Below are 19,216 nucleotides of genomic sequence, written 5' to 3'. Positions count from 1 at the left end.
GAAATGTCAATAGAGCTACGAGAGACCAATGGAAACGTTCGAAGAATGTCGAAGAACCAATCACAGGAGGGATAGTTGGAATGCGGAGACGCCATTTTGGCCGGTGCTGTAACGTCGGAGAAGCGACGCGGCGTTACTTTTTCTAAGGTCACGGAAGACATTTCTATTTTATTTAAAAAAAATCTTCTTAGTTTCTAGCAGTAAGCAACCACGAACATTACTAAAGCTCCGCAGGTTAATGGTTTACGTTGATCTGAACGTTAACCATTCACAGCCGGTCGGCAGGTGGCGCACAGCGGAAGCTTCATGTCAACAGTCTTCAGTTTAAGACGCAGCAGCACAGGCACAACTGAGATATCGTAGGAGCTAGGTGTCTGTGTAATATAAGTCTTGCCTAGTTTGATTTAATACATATTCCGTCCCAGAAATATCACTGTTTTGAACCACTGTGCTTCGGCCGCAAAACGTTGCAGCGGCTGTGTCACTAAGTATTTTATTTTGAAAACCCAGCCACCGGAAATGTGACTTATCACATATACTGGCTTGACAGCGGTTCCACAGGCACATCAGATGTACATGCGAGGGGAATGCTGACCTAATTAACTCTACAAGGGACGACAACAACGACGACGACACACCACAGCGACCGAAGTGAATGTCACTTTACTGTAAGTCCTTGTACACTTTCCTTTGGGTCTTAAATTGTGTCGCGCTAATTGCCATTGAACACGCTCAGGAGGACTCTGTGGTCCCGCACGGTGTGTAGTGAAGGAGATGCCAGCAGTTGTTCGCCTCAAGGTGCCTTAAACAGGAGTGATCACGGGTTTGCGCAGGTGAAACTATCTCAACCTCTGTTTGTACTAACACGTCAGCGTGACTTGAGACAACGACACGAAAACAACATATACGAACGAAGTGTCGTATCGTTGACTCAGAAACGTCCCTCGTGTGTGATAGTGCAGTGGACTACACGTCGCTCTCCGCTTTTATTGAATTATCTGACAGCCAGAGGCATTTACTTCTCGAGTTAAAAAACCCTGACTGTTGTTGTCAGGCTGGTAAGATGCATAATGCACGAGTCCTCCATTTTGGATGAAATGTCTCGGAGATATTATCCCAGCAGTGGGTTTACTAATGCGTTTCATTTGAGTGACAGACCTCCAGTCATGCTGTCAGTCATGCACTTATTTGCGCTTTAATCAGTCAATCAATGCCTGCTCTGCAAGAGTGAATCGTTCTCATTGAGTAAAGCTTAACTCACAATTGTTTTCGTTGTTGCATTGTTTGATCAATTCATCATTTGCTTGATGAAGTGAGAGTGGTTATGGACTCATCCATCAGTTCACATCACGAAAACCATCAATTAGAAAAAAGTGTAAAAAATAAGTGACAAAGAAATACACAACAAAAAAACGTAGAAATATACTTTGCCAACAGCTCATACTGTTATTGCTTTTCCAAAATAAATACAATGCATCAGAAAAGTGACTAAATGGATATTTAAAAAATAACCTAACTACAAGGGGAAAACATCTATAAGAAGATAGAGACTGATGTGTGTGTTTGTATATAATCTGAGGTTTTACTCAGTTTTAAGGCTGACGTGTGTAATCATATATTTTTATTTTAATATGCCTATGCATTTTTTTTTTTGGTGATACTTGCATTGCATCCATTTAAATATTGTTCTACTGTCAGTTTTTGCTGTAAGGATGTTTCTGTAGTTGTCACAGCAAAATGGGAGTATTATTATTATTATTATTATTATTATTATTATTATTATTGTATTGTATACAGAATTTAAAACATAATTTTCCTTCCCTGCAGCAACAAGAAGAAACAATGCGTGGGACTTGGTGTTATTGCAGAGAAAGCTCCACCAACCTGTCTGCCTAGAAACCAACACAGAGCTAACAAGCGTGCTATTGACTGCTGTGACCAAGAGAGAGGAAGAGGAGGAAGCAACAGCCAAATAGAGACACACACACAGAGAGAGAGAGAGCTTGTCCTCTCTGGATATAAGGAGGGTTTTTGGTCACAGAGATCATTGTTTTGCAGAAACTTCTCAAGGGAAAAGTAGCCATTGAAATGTCTATAATGGCTGAGCTGTCATCAGCCCAGGTGCACCTGAGCATTACTGGTGCAGCAAACGCTCAGTCACCACCAGCCTGTGGGCTTTTGCTGCGCAGTAAATCTACCGTGTTGTAGATCGAGGAGGAAAGAACGTGAACAAATCCAACACAGTTTTGTTTTGTCTGGATTATCTTTACCTGGACCTTTTTTCCCCTTGTTTGGTGGCTTACCTTGGAGAGAAAAAACAAGCGCAGGAGGACTAATGACTGTTTGTGAATTTGGGATTTACTGAGCCGTTCATTACGGCACGGAGGGAGGCTGCTGGGGCTCGAGCGTCCATGTGCAGGAATTCAGATCCACATATGGAGGCAGACCTTACAGGTTGGTGTCAGAAGTTGATGTTACGAGAGACTGTGTGAGAGTGCCTGGTGATCACAACAGATGGAATATAGTTGTAACAGATGTGCGTGTGTTTTCAGGTTAAACATTATGATCTGCTAGCATGAAATAACTGAAATGTCCCTGAAGTCATGTGCTTTCTTAAAATCCTTACTACAAAGAAGTAAAAGTACCTCCATCTGCATGTCTTTAAGAACATAGCATCCAGCTAACATCTACAGACTGTCTGCACAGCAGATGCTTGTGAGAGCTGCTTGATTCATTGCTATACTGCCCCATAGTGTTCTTCTGGTGGGACGTTGTGGTGGAAGAGGCTCGCTCACGTCTTGAACAGTGTCCCGGGACTTGTGCTGTTCACTCCTCCTCCTTTTTTATTTTTTTTTTTAGCCCATTCTGCTGGAATAACTTGCATGATAATTTGCAAGGGTGGGGGGGGGAAGTGCAGTATGGCTCTTTTACTCCAAACAACTCCATGTGTTTCTCATCAAATCACGAGTCTGCCTTCCTGAAGCGTTTCTATACTTGAAAAGGACATTTTACTTTTGTACCTCAAGACAACAGATTACCATAAGCGGAAGAACATTATGTGAACGAGTGCTGGACAACAATCTGCATCTTGCTCCTTTTTTTTTTTTTGACTCATTCGGCAAGGTAATTATTCTCCAGCATGACTTCATTATCATGACTAATTACTTTGAAATGAGAAACTTCCTCTTCACACTTCCTGTAGGAAGGGACGTTAAGCGTCCGGAATTTACCACAAGGGTCTGGATGGCCTTTGACTTTGTCTTGAGCACAATTTAACCTGTTTTACATTTTCTGCAGTGCTGTCAAATTGGACAAAGTAACTTTGCATGTGGCGCATACATCAATGGGGGTTTAGGTTCAACCCGTGTATCCCAGTGGGGCTGACCCGTGTCCGATCCTTTTGTTTTTACCCAGAGAGACTTACAACAAGTGCCTCAAAGAACTCACAGAATAGTACAGAGGAACAGTGAGATACAACTGCTGTGTATCGAGCCATGGCTGTGATGGTTGCACAGGAAAGAGATGAGAGCTTTTCTGCGTACAGCAATCCTCTAATGTGTAGTAACCACTACTAGTTTTCACGTTTGTTATGAACATACAGACTGGGTAATAGGTTGTAATGCTGCAAGACAAGATGCAAATGACGGATAAGAGTGCACAGTTATGATTTTTGTATAATGTATTGCAAAATGCCTTTGGCGGAGAGGGACTAGACACCTGTCATCGAAGCATGTAAATGTCCTGATCTCATGCATTTCTGCTTACACTTGTGTATCGCTTGAACTTATAGTAAGGAAGGAGGGAGATCACAGGACCGTGAGTCATGATCCACCTCCATTGAAGTCTCTGTCAACAGGATATCAGCAGAATTGTTGCGTAATGAAACAGACTTGTTGCATTTGTTCAACTCCGCTCAATCAGGGGACTTTTCTTCCTGTAGAAGGCAGATAGAAGATGTCACGGGTTTGTTTCCCACAGACCACCAAACTCGATCATTTATTTATTTTTCCCTTCTTCCTCTGTTTGTTCTTTCTGTTTGTCATCACCATGTTGTGATGTTTGAATCCAATATGTTACATGTGTGTTACTGTAAAGCGAAATGGATCGAAGTAACATTCCTATTAATGTGCGCAGTAAGTCCAGTTGAAGCGGTTTGACTTCATTTGCGTGAACCTTTATCAAGGTTCGACCTTATCAAGTCGACGTGTTATTGGTTGTTCAAATTCTTTGGAGTGCTACTCTAAAGAGCTGAAGCACAGTTGTCTGTAATCAAGGTAGAGACGGAGGAAAAGCCTGAATAATCAGAGGGGGCAGTATGGCTTCAATCACTCTTTACATTTCCTTTTTAAATGTATTAAATCTATTTTTCTGATAACTTCTCCACACTGTTATGCATGACATCAGTAACAATTGTAGTTCATTTTTAATGACAGTTTGTGTGTAATCATTCATTTACACGACAGAATCTTTCAAAACGATAACACAATATGAGTATCATTGATCCCGCTTTTAACTCACTTCCTCTCTTCATCTTTGCGCTCTGTAGTGAGGTGTCTGAGCAGCTGAGCCTGTGAAGGCTCCGGAGGCGGCCATGTTCCATCTCTTCCTCAGAGTGCTGGTGTTGACCCGTCTTCACCCGTTGCCTCACAGCACCTGGCTGCCAACCTAACTCCTCGCTCCTGCTCTCTTCACGCATCTCTTTCTTCCAGCGCCTGGCCGGGAGAAAGGTAAATATGGTGTGTTTTGCAGGATGCTTTTTTTTTTTTTTTTTTTTTTTTTTTTTGGGACGGTGTGCTTGATTACTTTTGGGCAAATATTTGGAAAAAAAGAAAAAGAAACATCCATAGATTGAGTTTGTTTAGTTGTTGTTTTTCCTGTGAGGGATGTGAGGCAGACCAGACTGTAATGGTCGATGTGATGCTGTGAATATTAACCTGCAAGTCTTCATTTCCTCTTGTGTGTTCTCATTACGATACTGAAAGTATTAATGCTCCTCAGATTCCTCAAATATTTTAAATTAGTTAACTTAATGGTACTTCTGTCAGCATCTCAGTACGGGTTCTTGTATACCTTGCAATTTTAAAGGAATAGTTCCACATTATGGGAAACATGTTTATTTGCTTTGTGGCTAAGAGTTAGATGAGAAGATTGACTCCACTCCCTTAAATAAATGGCTACAGTTAGCTTAGCTTAGCATAACGACTGGAAACAGTGGGAAACAGCTAGCCTGGATCTGTCCAAAGATAATACAATTTACCTTCCATCACCTCTAAAATTTACCTTCCATCACTGATTAGCACGTGTTGATCTAGTTTGTTAAATCCGTACAAAAACTGAAGAAACAACGTGGTTTTACAGGTCGGTTGGGCGGACTATTTCATGGCCAGGCCATGACTTCTGTTACCTCTGGACAGAGACAGACTGGCTGTTAACCTTTGTTTCCACTTCTTGTGCTATACGTGTGTTAAATGAATACAGAGATAATATTAAAGCACACTAACCTAGTTCTATTTCCTTTTTTTCTAGGTCCTTGTGTAAAATGTCCTATGCACACCACAAGCTGCTCACCTGGAGCTTACCTCACCTCCTCCTTCTACCGCTGACCTACCTCTTGCTCTTGGCGACTCCCACAGGTAAAACAAACCCTCACTCTGTCCAGAACCAGCAAAACCACACCTGCTGACAGAGAACTGATAAGACATCTCACAACTGTGCCTCATCTCAGCGCTCATCTGCGCTGTAAACTCACACGCCTTTGATTACTCAGGGCCGGGCTTCATCCTCCTTAGTATGACGCTCGGGTGGTGTTTACTGATCCGAGGTGGAGTTCTATAGGACAGCTGGCACCCCCACTGTGTGTTGGTATGTGTGCCTTCTTTCTGATGCCACTCCGCTCAGTGGGTTACAATGTGAAGCAGGACAATAGGGGCTCTGTGAGTGTACATTGTGTATGCGTTTGTGTGTTGAGGGGTGGAGGACAGAAGATTGGATAAGGGGCGGGATGACGAAACAGAGGCCGACGGGTCCTTTCTCAAACACACTATAGTGCTTTTGTGTGTGTGGTTTTGGAAGACCTTTTTTTAATTTTTTCTCCAGACTTGAGTTACACTAATACCCCATAAAGTCAACATTGTTACCATGGTAACGACAACTACGGATACAGCACTGTCTGAGACGATGAACTGTGTTTTTCAGTTTTCAGTTTTTCTTTTGAGACCACCATCACTGTTAGCTCGATCGTGTCTTTAACAGATCTAGAATATTGTTGCTACTCAGTGTTACCAGTGTCGAAATGCAGGTATTACGTTTTTTTTATTCTTATAATAATGCTCTTTTTTTTTTTTTTTCCACATTATTTACTGCTGGCATTTTTCAGATTATAGCCATTCAATGTATTTACATTCTGTATTACCTCTCTATGTAGTAGTTTTCATCGTTCGTGGCAGAGTCCGCCTTTCCTGCGCAGGATTCACATTGCTGAGCTGAGAGGGATGCACGCACGTAATCCAGTGTTACTGTCTGCAATTTAATCTCACTGATATCAGCCTCTCTGACTATTAGATCTGCTTCCCTGTGTCAACCATTCGGAACGGCCCGACAAAAACCAAACAGTGTTAAGTTCTTTCTCATTGTTGTCTCATAGTTTTCGTAATTCAGAGAGTGACTCAGCAGTTTCCCTCCGACCTGGACTGTTATTCAAGGCGAGTTTGGCTTCTGTGTCTGTGTGGACATTTAAGTAGCGGTGAAATATAACCTCTCACTTCTCCCCGTTGTTACTTTTACAGTCTGTGTTTAATAGTCCGTGCTGTTTATTGTGACTCGCTACACACTGACTTTCTTGTCTTGTGCAAAGAATGGATTTAATTGAGCTTTTTCAACACTGCAAAAGCTTGAATAAGAATATAGTTTTATCACCCAGAGCAATGCTCTTGTAGAGTAACACGCACATGCATAGGTACAGCAAACTGTACCAGCTCACCGCACTGCTGATATGGGTCTGATGTGGTCTGGCTCAGAGGGTGGAGTTTCGTGCGTACTGCACACTGTGCTTTGGGTTTTAATCAGTGTCTTGTTTTGTCAGGGAACAGCCTCACTTCCTCTCTCTGCTGTTGACTTGGCTGACTGCTCAATTTGCACCCGCATGTCTGCCTTTCTGAGAAAATGTCCAGTCAAAGCCTGATCCCAGAAAAGTCTCACTGTGGGTTTCACTTTGCCCGTTTGCCTGCGACAATGCCAAGAGCACCCAACAGGCCAACAATGCCCTGATTGATATCAACAAGTGAAATCTTGAAAAAGCCTGGGAAGCGCTGCCTGGTGGCGGATCCATGATGTCGCTTTTGGCAGATCCTTTTGATCAAACTACACGATAAACAAAACTCCTTCTAGAATGTCTCTTCCAGGAAACCAACTGTTATCCTCCCCTTCACCACCTATTTCATGACCAACTTCCATCCCTTTCTTTTAACTATGACCATGTTGCGTCTCTCGCAGTGACTTTAAGTCTTCAACATCAGCACAGTACACGATTGTTTTCTCTTTCCCTCTGTCTCCGTTCCAGGTGTGACAGCAAATCTCTGCCGGGTGACCGGCGGGTTGCTGGGGATCCACTGGAGCAGCGTCATCAGCCTGGGTTGGAACTCTCTGGCCAAGGGGAGAGGCGGGGCGACATGTTGGGAGTCCTGCTGCCTGAATCCGAGCTGCAACGCCGTGTGGAGCCTCGGTGGACAATGCGTGCTCCTTCGCTGCACGCGGAGTACGGGCTGCCCCATCACCTTCCTGCCCCAGCCCCACCAGGAGTCCATCGGCCTCCTTCAGTTGCTCTCAAAGGTATAGAGAGCACTTGCATAGGATGGCATGGGCAGAGTTGTGTGTTTGTTTGTGTGTACACTAATATATCAAATATTTTTCCTGTTGCTTTACTTTAAGAGTCCCGTCATCACAGCAAGACGTAGAAGAGCTCTTCCCGCACAGCTTGAAGGAAGCCACAAGCCGCAGGCGGGAAAACCAACCAGCACGGTAAATTCACAGGACATTGCCAATTTTTTAACTTGATATTGATCTTGTTTTCTTGAAGCAGCCAATTTTGTTCCCCTTTCTTTGTCGTTCTTCCTTAAATGCTGCCCACCCTCATTCTTGCAATCACACTAATCAGTGATAGATTCAGGGAGTGTACAAATAAATAAACCTGGAAGTATGAAGGATTTGTCTCCTTGACGGTTCCCCAAATTCTGCCTCAAATCTGCTCTTTGGATCATTCGAACCTTCAATCTTTAACTGTTTCTACAGGAAAACCCCAAAGTGGAAACGGCTCACCTAACTCCGACAGCACCCAACACCGTCGCGCTGCTTCAAACGGCCCAAAAGAACCAGAGCCAGCCAGCCAACGGGAGTGCAGACATCGCTCCAGCTCCATCAAAGCAGAACTCAACGGACACCGTTGATTCTGCCGCGTCTTCCAACAGCAGTGATGTCAGCACACCCGCGACGCCTGCAACTGCAATCATCACGACGCAAACACAGGCCGGTAAGGAAGCTGCTGTCTGCAGCAGTCGGTGTTGCCTATTTTCAGCCCGTTCAGTAATATGTCTTGTCTTCATTTATGAATTACGAACTGCTGAATAAATAATGTAGCAGCACTGTGGGTTTTGCAGCCTTGGAGGGAAATTTCACACGACTCAAGTCCTGTCTTCACTAAAATTGGTTCATTACATCCTTGTCCGTTTTTTAAGCGTGCATTTTTCTGTCACACGCACAACATTTGCAAATAGGCCGTCTTTGTTTTCGCTTGAGCCAATGTTCGATGAAACGAAATTTACTGGCAGACTGCCCAGATGTTATTTTTCCAGATGAAAGCAACATGTGCTGCGGGTGTGACGACCAATAAGCAATCGGAATGTGCCGAGTCATGCCGGGCTTCTACAAACATGAATAACTCGAATGATCCGTTTCTCCTTCCTGAAGGACAATACAGCGATTAAACTGACAATCATTCACCAAAAGACAAAACATTGCGTGTCATTACAGATTCAATCGTTTTAGCCTTTTCAACTAGCAATATTGTTACAAAGGCAAACCAAAACAAGATGAGCTGGTTTGAATGGAAAGCTGAACGAAGGCCAGATGCATTTTATGAGAAGCTTAGACTTATATAATCAGCAGGAGCTCACTATTCCGAAGGGGAACATCTGTCATTCCCAGTTAGATTGAAAGGGAACGCGATTGGAGTGACATTGTGATCAGTTTACTAGTCATGTGGAGGAGTACTCTGCCTGTGTGAACAGTCATTACCTCTCTTATGGCTCTGAAGGGAGTTTTGTCAAGTCTGAGAAAATAACCCCGACGATGCAATAAGTGGAATGGATGACATACAGCTGCTGTTTACAGGGAAGGGAGGGTTTGGTGAATATAAAACGCAAGGAGTTGCATCATGTAGCATTTTTGCAGCTTGATCCATACTAGGGACTACAAGTGAGGGTATGTCGGCCTCTGCGGCATACATTTTTTTTGTTTGCATTTTTTTATTTTTATTTTTTCTAGATGCATAGCGGTAAAAGTGAATATGCCACGTACGGATGTGCTGAAAGACTGTATTACATCTCGCTGTAAATACTGTTGCACATCATTTCTCCTACCGCATCCCCAAAACATCCCCATCACCTACTTTGACCCCCAAGTACATGCATCTGTGAGACCTGTTTTAATTTGTCTACCCAATAGATCATAATGAAGTGATCATTTTATCTGTTACTATACACTTAATGTGTAAACGGCCCCCAGGGGGTGTTATTTATTCCTCTCTTGTTAAATACTCTGCTCTCTGAGATGTTTGTGTCTGTCGCTTGTACTTTAAACCATCTGATCCTGTTTTTTTCCACGACAGTGAGGGAGCTGGTGGTGTCAGCAGGAGAGAGTGTGGAGGTCACGTTGCCCCGCAACGAGGTCGAGCTCAACGCCTTCGTGGTCTCAACGCCCCCACCAGGTGAAATCATGGAAATATTCGATAAGCTATTGCAGTTCATCACCTGGAAACTTGTTATTTCGGCAGTTTTCTGCAGAAATGTCATTAATATGTAGCATAATTGTATTACACATGTAGGTTGATTTTTTTTTTTTTTTTTAATTATTTTTCTTCTAATTATTTTCCAGAGTATAGATGATTCCAGAGTAATCAAAAGCTTTCCAGTCTAGAAATATCTGGAAAAGGAATTTGACTTCAATGTATTCTAATTGCAGACTGGGTGTGGTTTAGCAGTTTGTGATATTTGTGTTGTTCAGCAATAGAGCAATGAAATAAAACCTGTTTGTATTACTGAGTCGTCATCAACGCACTGTCCTTCACACTGAACACTCGCCAGAGTATTCCAAATCCAGACTGGAAAAAGGAAGATTACACAGTTACCAAGAGGGATGCACGTCATCGTTCTGTTAATCTCTTGATCCCTTCTCGACACGCTCCGACGATCCCAAAAATCTCTCATCTGTGAATGATCCTTATTTGATAAGATTGTAATTAAATGCACAAGCGGTTTTGTTTATCGTTGCCGTTTCTTTACAGGGACAAACTATGCATTTAACTGGCGTCTGATAACTCATCCCAAAGATTACAGTGGGGTGATGGACGGGAAGCACAGCCAGACACTAAAACTCAGCAAGGTACAGATCACAACTTATTCACACACAACATATTCATGTCCTGCTAAAAATAGCATGCAGCTGGAGCTCTATTCAATGTGTAAACAGAAGGTTTCAGTTGTGTGTAAAGGACCCAGATCATCTCAAAAAAAGATCACTTCCTCTTACTGCTTGCTTGACTTCCTCTCTCTCTCTCTCTCTCTCTCTCTCTCTCTTCCCCCCCCCAGCTGACTGTGGGCCTGTATGCGTTTGAGGTGATGGTGGACGGGGAGGGGGCTCATGGAGAAGGTTACGTCAATGTCACAGTCAAGCCAGGTGAGGTCGAACATGTCAAACCTCGTTCATATTGTGGCAGTCTCAGAAGTTGTTGGGGGGGGGGGGGTGTTTGTGTTTCTGTCCCATTTCAAAACAAACCAAGGTCGGTCCCAAGATCTGGGCCACTTTCATATGTGGTCCTAAATACGATACATATCCGATCACTGACCATACGACCGCTGTGAGAACGGTCATATCGAAATGAATGTGTGTGTGTCTGTCCACATTAAACTTAACTATGCAGACGCAGATCACTCACCATACAGTGTTGGAGCCGTTCTACAGAAGACGTATCTCTCTCTCTCTCCACAGAACTGAGCGGCAGTGCGTCATTGCTTATCAGACACTGATAACTGACCAAAAATACTTTTTCTATATTACCGAGTTCTTCTGCTACATTGGGTGTCGTGTTTCGCTCAGTAGAACTCAGATTTGAAACATCAGCAGTTATAAAAGACGGGGGAAACCCAGATCTGTTAAATTGAGCAGTATGTGGACTCCAACCGCTCCAGTGTGTGTTATCGGACCAATGAGCCGGTCGAGCGGCAGTCCCCCATGTGTGTTACGTTAATGGCTGCATACGAGGCGTTTCAGGGCAGAAGTCCGTTCAGATATGAGTCACTTCAAACATGGATGTGAGCAGTCTAGGCTGAATGATTGGATCTGGGGAACAAATCTGAATTGAGCATGAAGCCCTGTAATGTGACCGTAGCCTTTGATGCTGCTAAACACATTGCAATATTATGGTGGATAGGAGGTTGTGTGGATCCGAGCCTATCTATTCATGCAATCTAGCTATAATTGTGTCATCCTGATTGTCCATACTGTAATTTACCTTTTTCTTTTTCTTCCTCTTCCATTTTTGTTTTATTTATGAATAGTTTTTCCTTATCTGAATCGAGGGCCGAAGGACAGCGAGTCATATGCTGTACAGATTGTAAAGCCCTGTGAGGCAAATTTGTGATTTACAAAAATCACAATGACATAAGGCAAACATGGGAAAGCATATGCAAAGCAAAACTGTGGCTCACACAAAAAAAAAAATGTTTGAGGACAGAACGATTGAAATGTGACATGGTTCTTATTTTAACCAGGGCCTGCATGTAGTTATCTGTGCGGTGCTTTCTTTTATGGAAATTTGCGGATTGGTAATAACGGTGTCCAATAGTCCACATGCTGATTCTAATAAGATAATGAATATTATAGTGTGTGGCTCCTCTGCTGCAGTAGGCGTCCAGAAGGGCATGACTAACGTCGGATGGTGTTGTCTTCCCTAAGTGTCGGATGTGAATGATCAGTAATCAGTCCACAGGCCTGCCTCATGTTGACTAAATAAAGGTTACTGCAGCCTGCCTCAGTCCCACACAGCTGACCCACGGCGCCAGTGAAGCAACTTCATTTCTTGCTTTCCACCTGACAGAGCCGCGGGTAAACAAGCCTCCTGTTGCCGTAGTTTCCCCAAAGTTCCAGGAGATCTCCTTGCCAACCAGCTCCACGGTCATCGACGGCAGCCGTGAGTGTCCCACACGGCGCACACAAACATATTAACCAGCAGCTAAAGAGAGACAGAGAGAGAGCTTGTAGGTAGAAAGTTATCCTGTTGCAACATTTAATACATACGCCTCCTTCCCCCTGTGTCCTCCTACCTTCTCTCCTCCTCACAGAGAGCACAGACGATGACAAGGTGGTGGCTTGGCACTGGGAAGACGGTAAAGGTCCCCTGTGGGGGGCGAAAGTCTCTACTGACAGCCCCGTCCTCACCCTCACCAACCTGGTGCCCGGGAACTACGCATTCATGTACAGACGGCTTTGACATTGTTTAAACTTTACGAGGTCCAAAAGTTTCTCGTGTGTTTTTTTTTTTTTTTTTTTTAGATAAACATCCCACTCAAGAATTTACAAAGATAAATACGTAGATAATAAGAAGAAGAAATTTCTGTCAGGGTTTTTCATACTGGGCCTCTTTTTTTTTTTTTTTTTTTTTTTCTTTCTCTACATGTCTGTCATAAGTATATATCTTTAAAAGCAGAAGCACAGCTGGCTTAAAGTATGGTTTTATAGACGTGTGTTTTTATTTAAGTCATGTGTGTAATTATTAGATTTTTGTTTGCTATACAGTTTTACTATTTAACCTAATGGATGTCCTTTCTCAGTTTAACAGTGACGGACTCAGACGGAGCCACAAACTCGACACAGGCCACCCTCTTGGTCAACAAAGCCAAGGACTACCGGCCTGTGGCCAACGCCGGCGCGAACCAGGTCAGAAGTTCTTTCCATCGTCGTGGATCTGTCTTTTTAAAGCACCAAACCAACGTTTTTTTTTTTTTTTGTACTCGTATGAATGTGAAGTAGCTTACTTAAACTTGAAAAATGTAAAGATGTCAAAATGCATTTTTTTCAACCAAACCAGTACCCTCCATGGTAACCAATTGCTGGTCTTTCCTCTGACTTCATCCAGGTCATCCAGTTGCCACGCAACTCCATCACTCTGTATGGCAACCAAAGCACCGACGACCACGACTCCCTGTCCTACGAGTGGTCCCTCAGCCCTGAGAGCAAAGACAAGGTGGTGGAGATGCAGGTGAGATACTGGCAGAGTACGCATATTATTAACTCTCATGTTACTTCAGTTTTCTTTTCCCCGGATAAACGAATTGTGGCTGACAGCGGCATCTTTTTGTGCTCTTCCAGGGTGTACGGACGCCGATCTTGCAGCTGTCGGCTATGCAGGAGGGAGACTACACCCTCCAGCTGACAGTGACGGACTCCTCCGGACAGCAGGAAACGGCGCAGGTCACCGTCATTGTGCAGCCAGGTAAACAGCTGGAGAGCAAGAAAAGATCTCCTGTTTATGCCACCTCAGCACTTTTGAGTAATGTCTTCATTGAAACGTTGAGAGGAATATTTGGTTATTCAGCTGCTGAGGACATTAATTACAGTTCCCTACAACTGTTACTCTTTTCTTACTTAATTTGATAGTCATTAACTCTTTTTTTTTTTTTAAGCCCATTTGTTCAGCTGTGTGCAGTTAAGCTCTGTGTAAAGACAGACTAGAGTTAAACTCCTTATCTCAACATTCCTCCTGCACTCAATATGCCCTCTGTACCAGCTCCTGTTTGCTTTCCCTCTCTTCCACAGGTTATATACACATCAAGTGTGAAGAGCATACTAAGCAACAGTACATAATGTAGCTTTATACATGGCCCATACAATGTGTGAAGCTGAGGTCAGTACTTAAGCTGCTGCAAGGGAATTCAATTTGCTTACACTTTGGTCAATAGCATTTTGCCCTGTTGAGTAGGAGGTGCACGTGTGTGGACGTGTGTGCATGTGTACGGTTGACCTGATAAGCACCTGGTGTGAACTATAAAATGCAAACACACACTGGCGTGGTGCTCTTGTAGAGTTTGAACAGGAACTGTTATGTGAACTCTCATCCACCTGCAAGGTCAGACTATGTCAACCATTTGAGTAATGATCTGTGAAAGAAACACTTTGACCTTTTGTTTTTATATTATTTATGACTGTTTTTTTTTTTTTTTTCTGGGATGTTATTCGTTATTAATTGTTTTTTTAAGATAGAATTGTCTTTTTCAAGAATACATTCTCACTTTTGATTGAAATATTTACGGAGACATATTAGAGCCGTTGTAGATCGGTGTTTGTCGCGTCACTTTGCAAGGTTGGATAAACGTCATCACACCACAGTCGCCAACATTAAACACCGCAGTAACATGAGCCGCAAAATATATGAATAATATCAGTATTTATTTATCTTCATCAAAGAACACAGAAGGAACAGGAAAGGAAATGCGTGTATGTATCTTTCAGGACCTACACTTGGCCAGGGGCCAATTTACCATAAGAACGCTCCTCTAAGAGCAAGAGTTTTTCTCGCAAAGTTATGACTTCATAATCTCAGAAAATATTTAATTAATTTATCGTGAATTAGTGAGGGTTTTTTCTCGTAAATTTGCCACTTTTATCCAGAAAATATCTCTAAATTTACGACATTAATCTTGGAAATTCTGAGTATTTTCTACTCTTTTGTCTCTGTAATTACTATTGATTTTACTCACAATGGCCCTAATACGTCATCGTCAACATTGGTCCATATGCAAAACCATTGAGTTGCACTGTTGATGAAGGAGGATGTGCTTTGTCGGCACATTAAGGATGGAAGAAGTATGTCATTGGTTTTCATTCAAGCATTTAAGGACAACCAGACACTTTTGACAGCCATTATCCCTCTTACTACTGTATCTGTCATGTGGGTTGTACGATGGAGATGTGTTTTTAGTTTCATCTGTCTCTCCGTCCTCCAGAAAACAATAAGCCACCAGTAGCAGATGCAGGACCGGAGAAAGAGCTGACGCTGCCTGTTGATCGAACCACGCTGGATGGCAGTAAGAGCACCGACGACCAGAAGATAGTCTCCTACCACTGGAAGCAATCCAAGTGAGTCAGACGCACTTATGTACATAATTGCGCAGGCAGTTTGCATCGGCTGCAGGCTCCTAGTCGATGCAATAACTGAAACCTAGTCATTCAAATGTATTGTATGTATCCAAATGTACAAAAGAAACTGATTTCAAAACAAACTCTGCTACAGTGTCCACGGTTTATCCGTCCTTCTGCGGTACATTCTCTTCCTCACTCCTCCTTCCTGTTTCTGTCCGTCTGTCCCTCCATCAGGGGTCCTGACGGTGTGAAGGTTGAGAATGCAGACACCGCCGTTGCCACGGTGACGGGTCTTGAGGTCGGCACGTACGAGTTCACCCTGACCGTAGCTGATGAGAGGAAGCTGCAGAGTAGCCACGCTGTGACGGTCATCGTCAGAGAAGGTCAGGAGATTTGAATACATAGTTAGCTGAGCTTCCAGTCGGACTGGTGAGAATTATATTAATTTATAATTAAGGAGGCATTATAGGTAGAGGTTCTTGTTCAGAAATACTGTACAACACACATACTGATCCTATAGACGCATGATTATAAACACTTACTCACACAATCAGATGTCCATTATCACACATAGTTACATACACCCACAAACTCGCTGATGATAATTCAAAGCATGTTAAAAGCCACAATAAGAACAGTCTTAAATCCATCTATTATTCATGTCGTAATCTCATTATTGTGTCTGAATTCTTGCATAATATTTTTTTCTGGTAGAACTGGACCAGCCGCCAGTGGCTCACGTTGTGTCGAGTCCACCCATCGCTCTGCCCGTCAGGACCGGCACTCTCGATGGATCTCACTCCACTGACGACAAAGGTGGAGTCGGCTACCTGTGGACCAGAGATGACAGCAGTCCTGCTGCGGGGGTGAGACTTGGCCTTTGACTGAATTTTACACACGAGTGGATGGAATATAGAAACTAGAGAAAATTCCACCTTAGAAAGACCTTACAACACATTCAAACAGAAACATTGTAACACTTCTTTGTCTCTTTGTTCCAATAGGAAGTACTGAACAACTCTGACCACCAGGCGGTGCTGTTTCTGGGAAACCTGGTGCAGGGGAAGTACAGCTTCACCCTGACTGTAACGGACAGTAAGGGACAGACCAGCACTGACAGCGGCACAGTGGAGGTCAAACCAGGTGAAGTGGAAAAAACAGAGAAAACTGTTCTATTACTCTTTCTATGTTATTGTGTTTGCTCTATCCACTGCCACATACTGAACATGTTCAGAGTGGGTATATCGTAAGGTAAATTACAGCATTTCATCACGGCCCTCTTTGGAGGATTTGGAGTTTATTTTTTGCATGCAAATGTTTTCCACACAGCAAGAGACTCAACAACCAGCATCAGAAGGTTGAGCAGGTCAGTGTGCAGCATACGGTGCACGGACACAAACGCAGCCAGAAACTAATCCGTCACTTGGGGCTCTGGCCTCTTTCCCAGATTGCAGAGTGTCAGACGAGTCCTGCAATCAGTCTCCTGTTTTTCTCCTCTTTTGCTTTAATCTTCAATCTCACCTTTTTTCTCTCTCTCTGTTTATCAGACATATGGGAGCGTGACCTGGTGGAGTTGGTGCTGGAGGTCTCTGTCTCCCAGGTATCCCACCGTCAGCGCGACATGCTGCTGCGCCAGGTGGGCGTTTTACTGGGCGTGCTCGACAGTGACATCACCGTGCGAGAGATCAGTGCGTTTAATGAGCACAGGTACTGCACCTTTTTTGATGCTTGACTTTAAGTTTTATTTCTGGCCTGAAATCCCTTGATTTTTGTAAAAAAAAACAAAAAACAAAAAAAAAACACTGGCAATGAAGCGCATAGCTATAAACGCTGGAATAAGACTTTGGCTCGATTAGTGGACATCACTATGTCGGTAAAAAAGCGTTTTTCTCTATTTCCTGCCTCCTCAGTACTCGTCTGATCTTCCTGGTGTCGGGCGGTCCGGGGCGTCCTCCTCTGTCAGGCCGCAGCGTTGCACTTAGCCTCGGCAACAAACTGCGCAAACAGAAGAATGACTTTCTGATCTACAAGGCCCGACGAGTGGATACAGTCAGTGAGTACTTGGCAAATATAGTTTCTAAGAAAAACACACAACAATGAAAAAGGAGTATTGAGAATTTCGAATGAATGTTGTAAGCAGAATTAAGTGCTACTTGTTCACCGTTATCTCATCCCATGCCCCTGTTTATGTTCTATGATACGCACAAGTTATGCTGTTGCTCCTTAGTTCTCCGTTTCCTTTCTGTAAGATAATCTACCACTCTTGGGATATTAACGCTTTAGTATATTTGACTGTACACTCTGCTGTGCCGCTCTCCTTCCTCAGTCTGCCAGATGAACTGCTCGAGTCACGGCGAGTGTGACACGTTCACACGGCGCTGTGTCTGCCACCCGTTCTGGATGGAGAACTTCATCAGAGCTCAGCTTGGAGATGCAGAGAGCAATTGCGGTGAGATGAGATGAATCTTAGTTGAATAATTTTCGCTTGGTGCATCAGACAAACACTGCGATTGAGCTCATAAGGCTTTAATCTCCTTCATGTTCTATGTATTCCGTGACTTAGTAATAACAAACTTTGCTTTTGAGTCAAACAAATATTTATTTTTCAGAGTGGAGCGTCCTCTATGTGACTATAGCATCCTTCATGATCGTGGTTGCTATTGCGACATTTGTCTGGGGGATGGTGTGTTGCTGCAACAGGTGAGCTAAACGTCTGAGGACACATACAGTAAATGCATCATTTCCGTTCTCTTGGGACCGTGTTTTACCCACTTCTTATAACTACTGATGATTGATACAAAAATGGAGTCATGAGGATAGTAAACAACGTACGTAGGAACACAAAAACATGCTGTTTTTCAAGTCACATGCTGTCACTACACAAGTTATGTATGAAGAAGCAAGAAATAAGTTACTTCCTGGCAACATACAGAACATGTTCTCAGACGGAGACGGAGGTTCAAACCTAGAAGGTCTCAGTCCTGAGGTTGTCACTCTCAGGACTGAGATGCTTGTTGATGTTGCGGTCATTATTGCTTTTTTGTGTTTTATAAAATAAGAACCTTATTTATGTGTATATGTGATAAACGTTGAGTTCATCTTTAAGTTATAGAAAGGGGCAGGACCTTCTGCCTACTCCTTTTCGAACATTATTGTTATTTATTTATTTAGAATTTGCTGTATATTTTTACTGTTTTTATTGGTTGTTCCTGATTTGTTTTCTTATGTTACATGTTCAAAATAGTTTTTATTTTATCTAATCTAATGATATTTGGTGTGGTGTTTTTTTTTTTTTTTTTTTCCCTGGAAGGCGTAAGAGCAAAGTGCGCAGAAGCAAAAGCAGGTATAAAATGCTAGAAGCTGATGAGCGAGACAGTCTGGAGCTACAACCACCTAGAGCTGGTAAGACTCACACACACAAACTATCACCACCACTCATGTAGTTCATTAAATTAAATATTCTGCTTTGATACAGCATCAATTTGACATCCTTTCGTTTCCTTCCGTCCTCCTTCCCCTCCGCCTCCTGCCAGCCCGCATGAAGCCGGTGCCCGCTCCCACCTCCTCCGCCCTCATGCACTCAGACTCTGACCTGGACAGTGACGACGGGCAGGGCGGGGTCCCGTGGACGGAGCAGGAGCGCGGGCATCTCCTGCGGCCCCAGAACGGCTCCCTGAGGAACGGCCAGGGGCCGGGGAGGGGCAAGAAGCAAAGAGAAGAGCTGCTATAGCAAGAGAAGAGGGGGAGAACAGCCATCATCACCCCCCCCCCCTATCTAAAAAGATAAAAACACATTTTATTTTATCTA

The 19,216-nt window shown here is 43.4% G+C and overlaps 1 protein-coding gene across 3 annotated transcripts; it reads left to right on the top strand.

Annotated features, from left to right (window-relative positions):
- Positions 1-227: 227 nt before the first annotated feature.
- kiaa0319l (KIAA0319-like ortholog) lies at positions 228-19,174 on the top strand. Of its 3 annotated transcripts, XM_031874811.1 has the most exons (26): positions 231-668; positions 1,828-2,454; positions 2,754-3,123; positions 4,547-4,727; positions 5,527-5,633; positions 7,559-7,827; positions 7,927-8,016; positions 8,287-8,524; positions 9,881-9,979; positions 10,556-10,653; positions 10,860-10,947; positions 12,368-12,460; positions 12,612-12,744; positions 13,101-13,206; positions 13,406-13,528; positions 13,639-13,762; positions 15,273-15,405; positions 15,643-15,791; positions 16,123-16,274; positions 16,413-16,551; positions 16,956-17,115; positions 17,319-17,461; positions 17,735-17,857; positions 18,018-18,108; positions 18,719-18,810; positions 18,942-19,174. In XM_031874811.1, exons 5-26 carry the CDS (start codon positions 5,540-5,542, stop codon positions 19,136-19,138), a joined length of 2,934 nt encoding a protein of 977 aa, XP_031730671.1. In that variant the 5' UTR covers positions 231-668; positions 1,828-2,454; positions 2,754-3,123; positions 4,547-4,727; positions 5,527-5,539; the 3' UTR covers positions 19,139-19,174. The 3 variants fall into 3 exon arrangements, with proteins under 3 accessions (XP_031730672.1, XP_031730671.1, XP_031730670.1); XM_031874812.1 differs by lacking the exon at positions 2,754-3,123 and having other exon boundaries at positions 228-668; positions 4,547-4,736; XM_031874810.1 differs by lacking the exon at positions 2,754-3,123.
- The last annotated feature ends 42 nt before the right edge of the window (positions 19,175-19,216 follow it).

The sequence above is a fragment of the Anarrhichthys ocellatus genome, unplaced genomic scaffold, assembly GCF_004355925.1.
Source record: "Anarrhichthys ocellatus isolate YVR2014 unplaced genomic scaffold, GSC_Weel_1.0 scaffold84, whole genome shotgun sequence".
Classification (NCBI taxonomy): Eukaryota; Metazoa; Chordata; class Actinopteri; order Perciformes; family Anarhichadidae; genus Anarrhichthys; species Anarrhichthys ocellatus.
The sequence above is the reverse complement of the archived record's forward strand: the minus strand, read 5'-3'. Positions and strand labels throughout refer to the sequence as shown.

Bases quoted from the DNA above. Each gene is read 5' to 3' on its own strand.
- kiaa0319l (XM_031874812.1), top strand. From the start codon at position 5,540: ATGTCCTATGCACACCACAAGCTGCTCACCTGGAGCTTACCTCACCTC. The intron at 8,017-8,286 runs GTAAATTCACAG...CTGTTTCTACAG, and splicing joins CGGGAAAACCAACCAGCACG to GAAAACCCCAAAGTGGAAAC. The intron at 16,275-16,412 runs GTGAGACTTGGC...TTGTTCCAATAG, and splicing joins ACAGCAGTCCTGCTGCGGGG to GAAGTACTGAACAACTCTGA.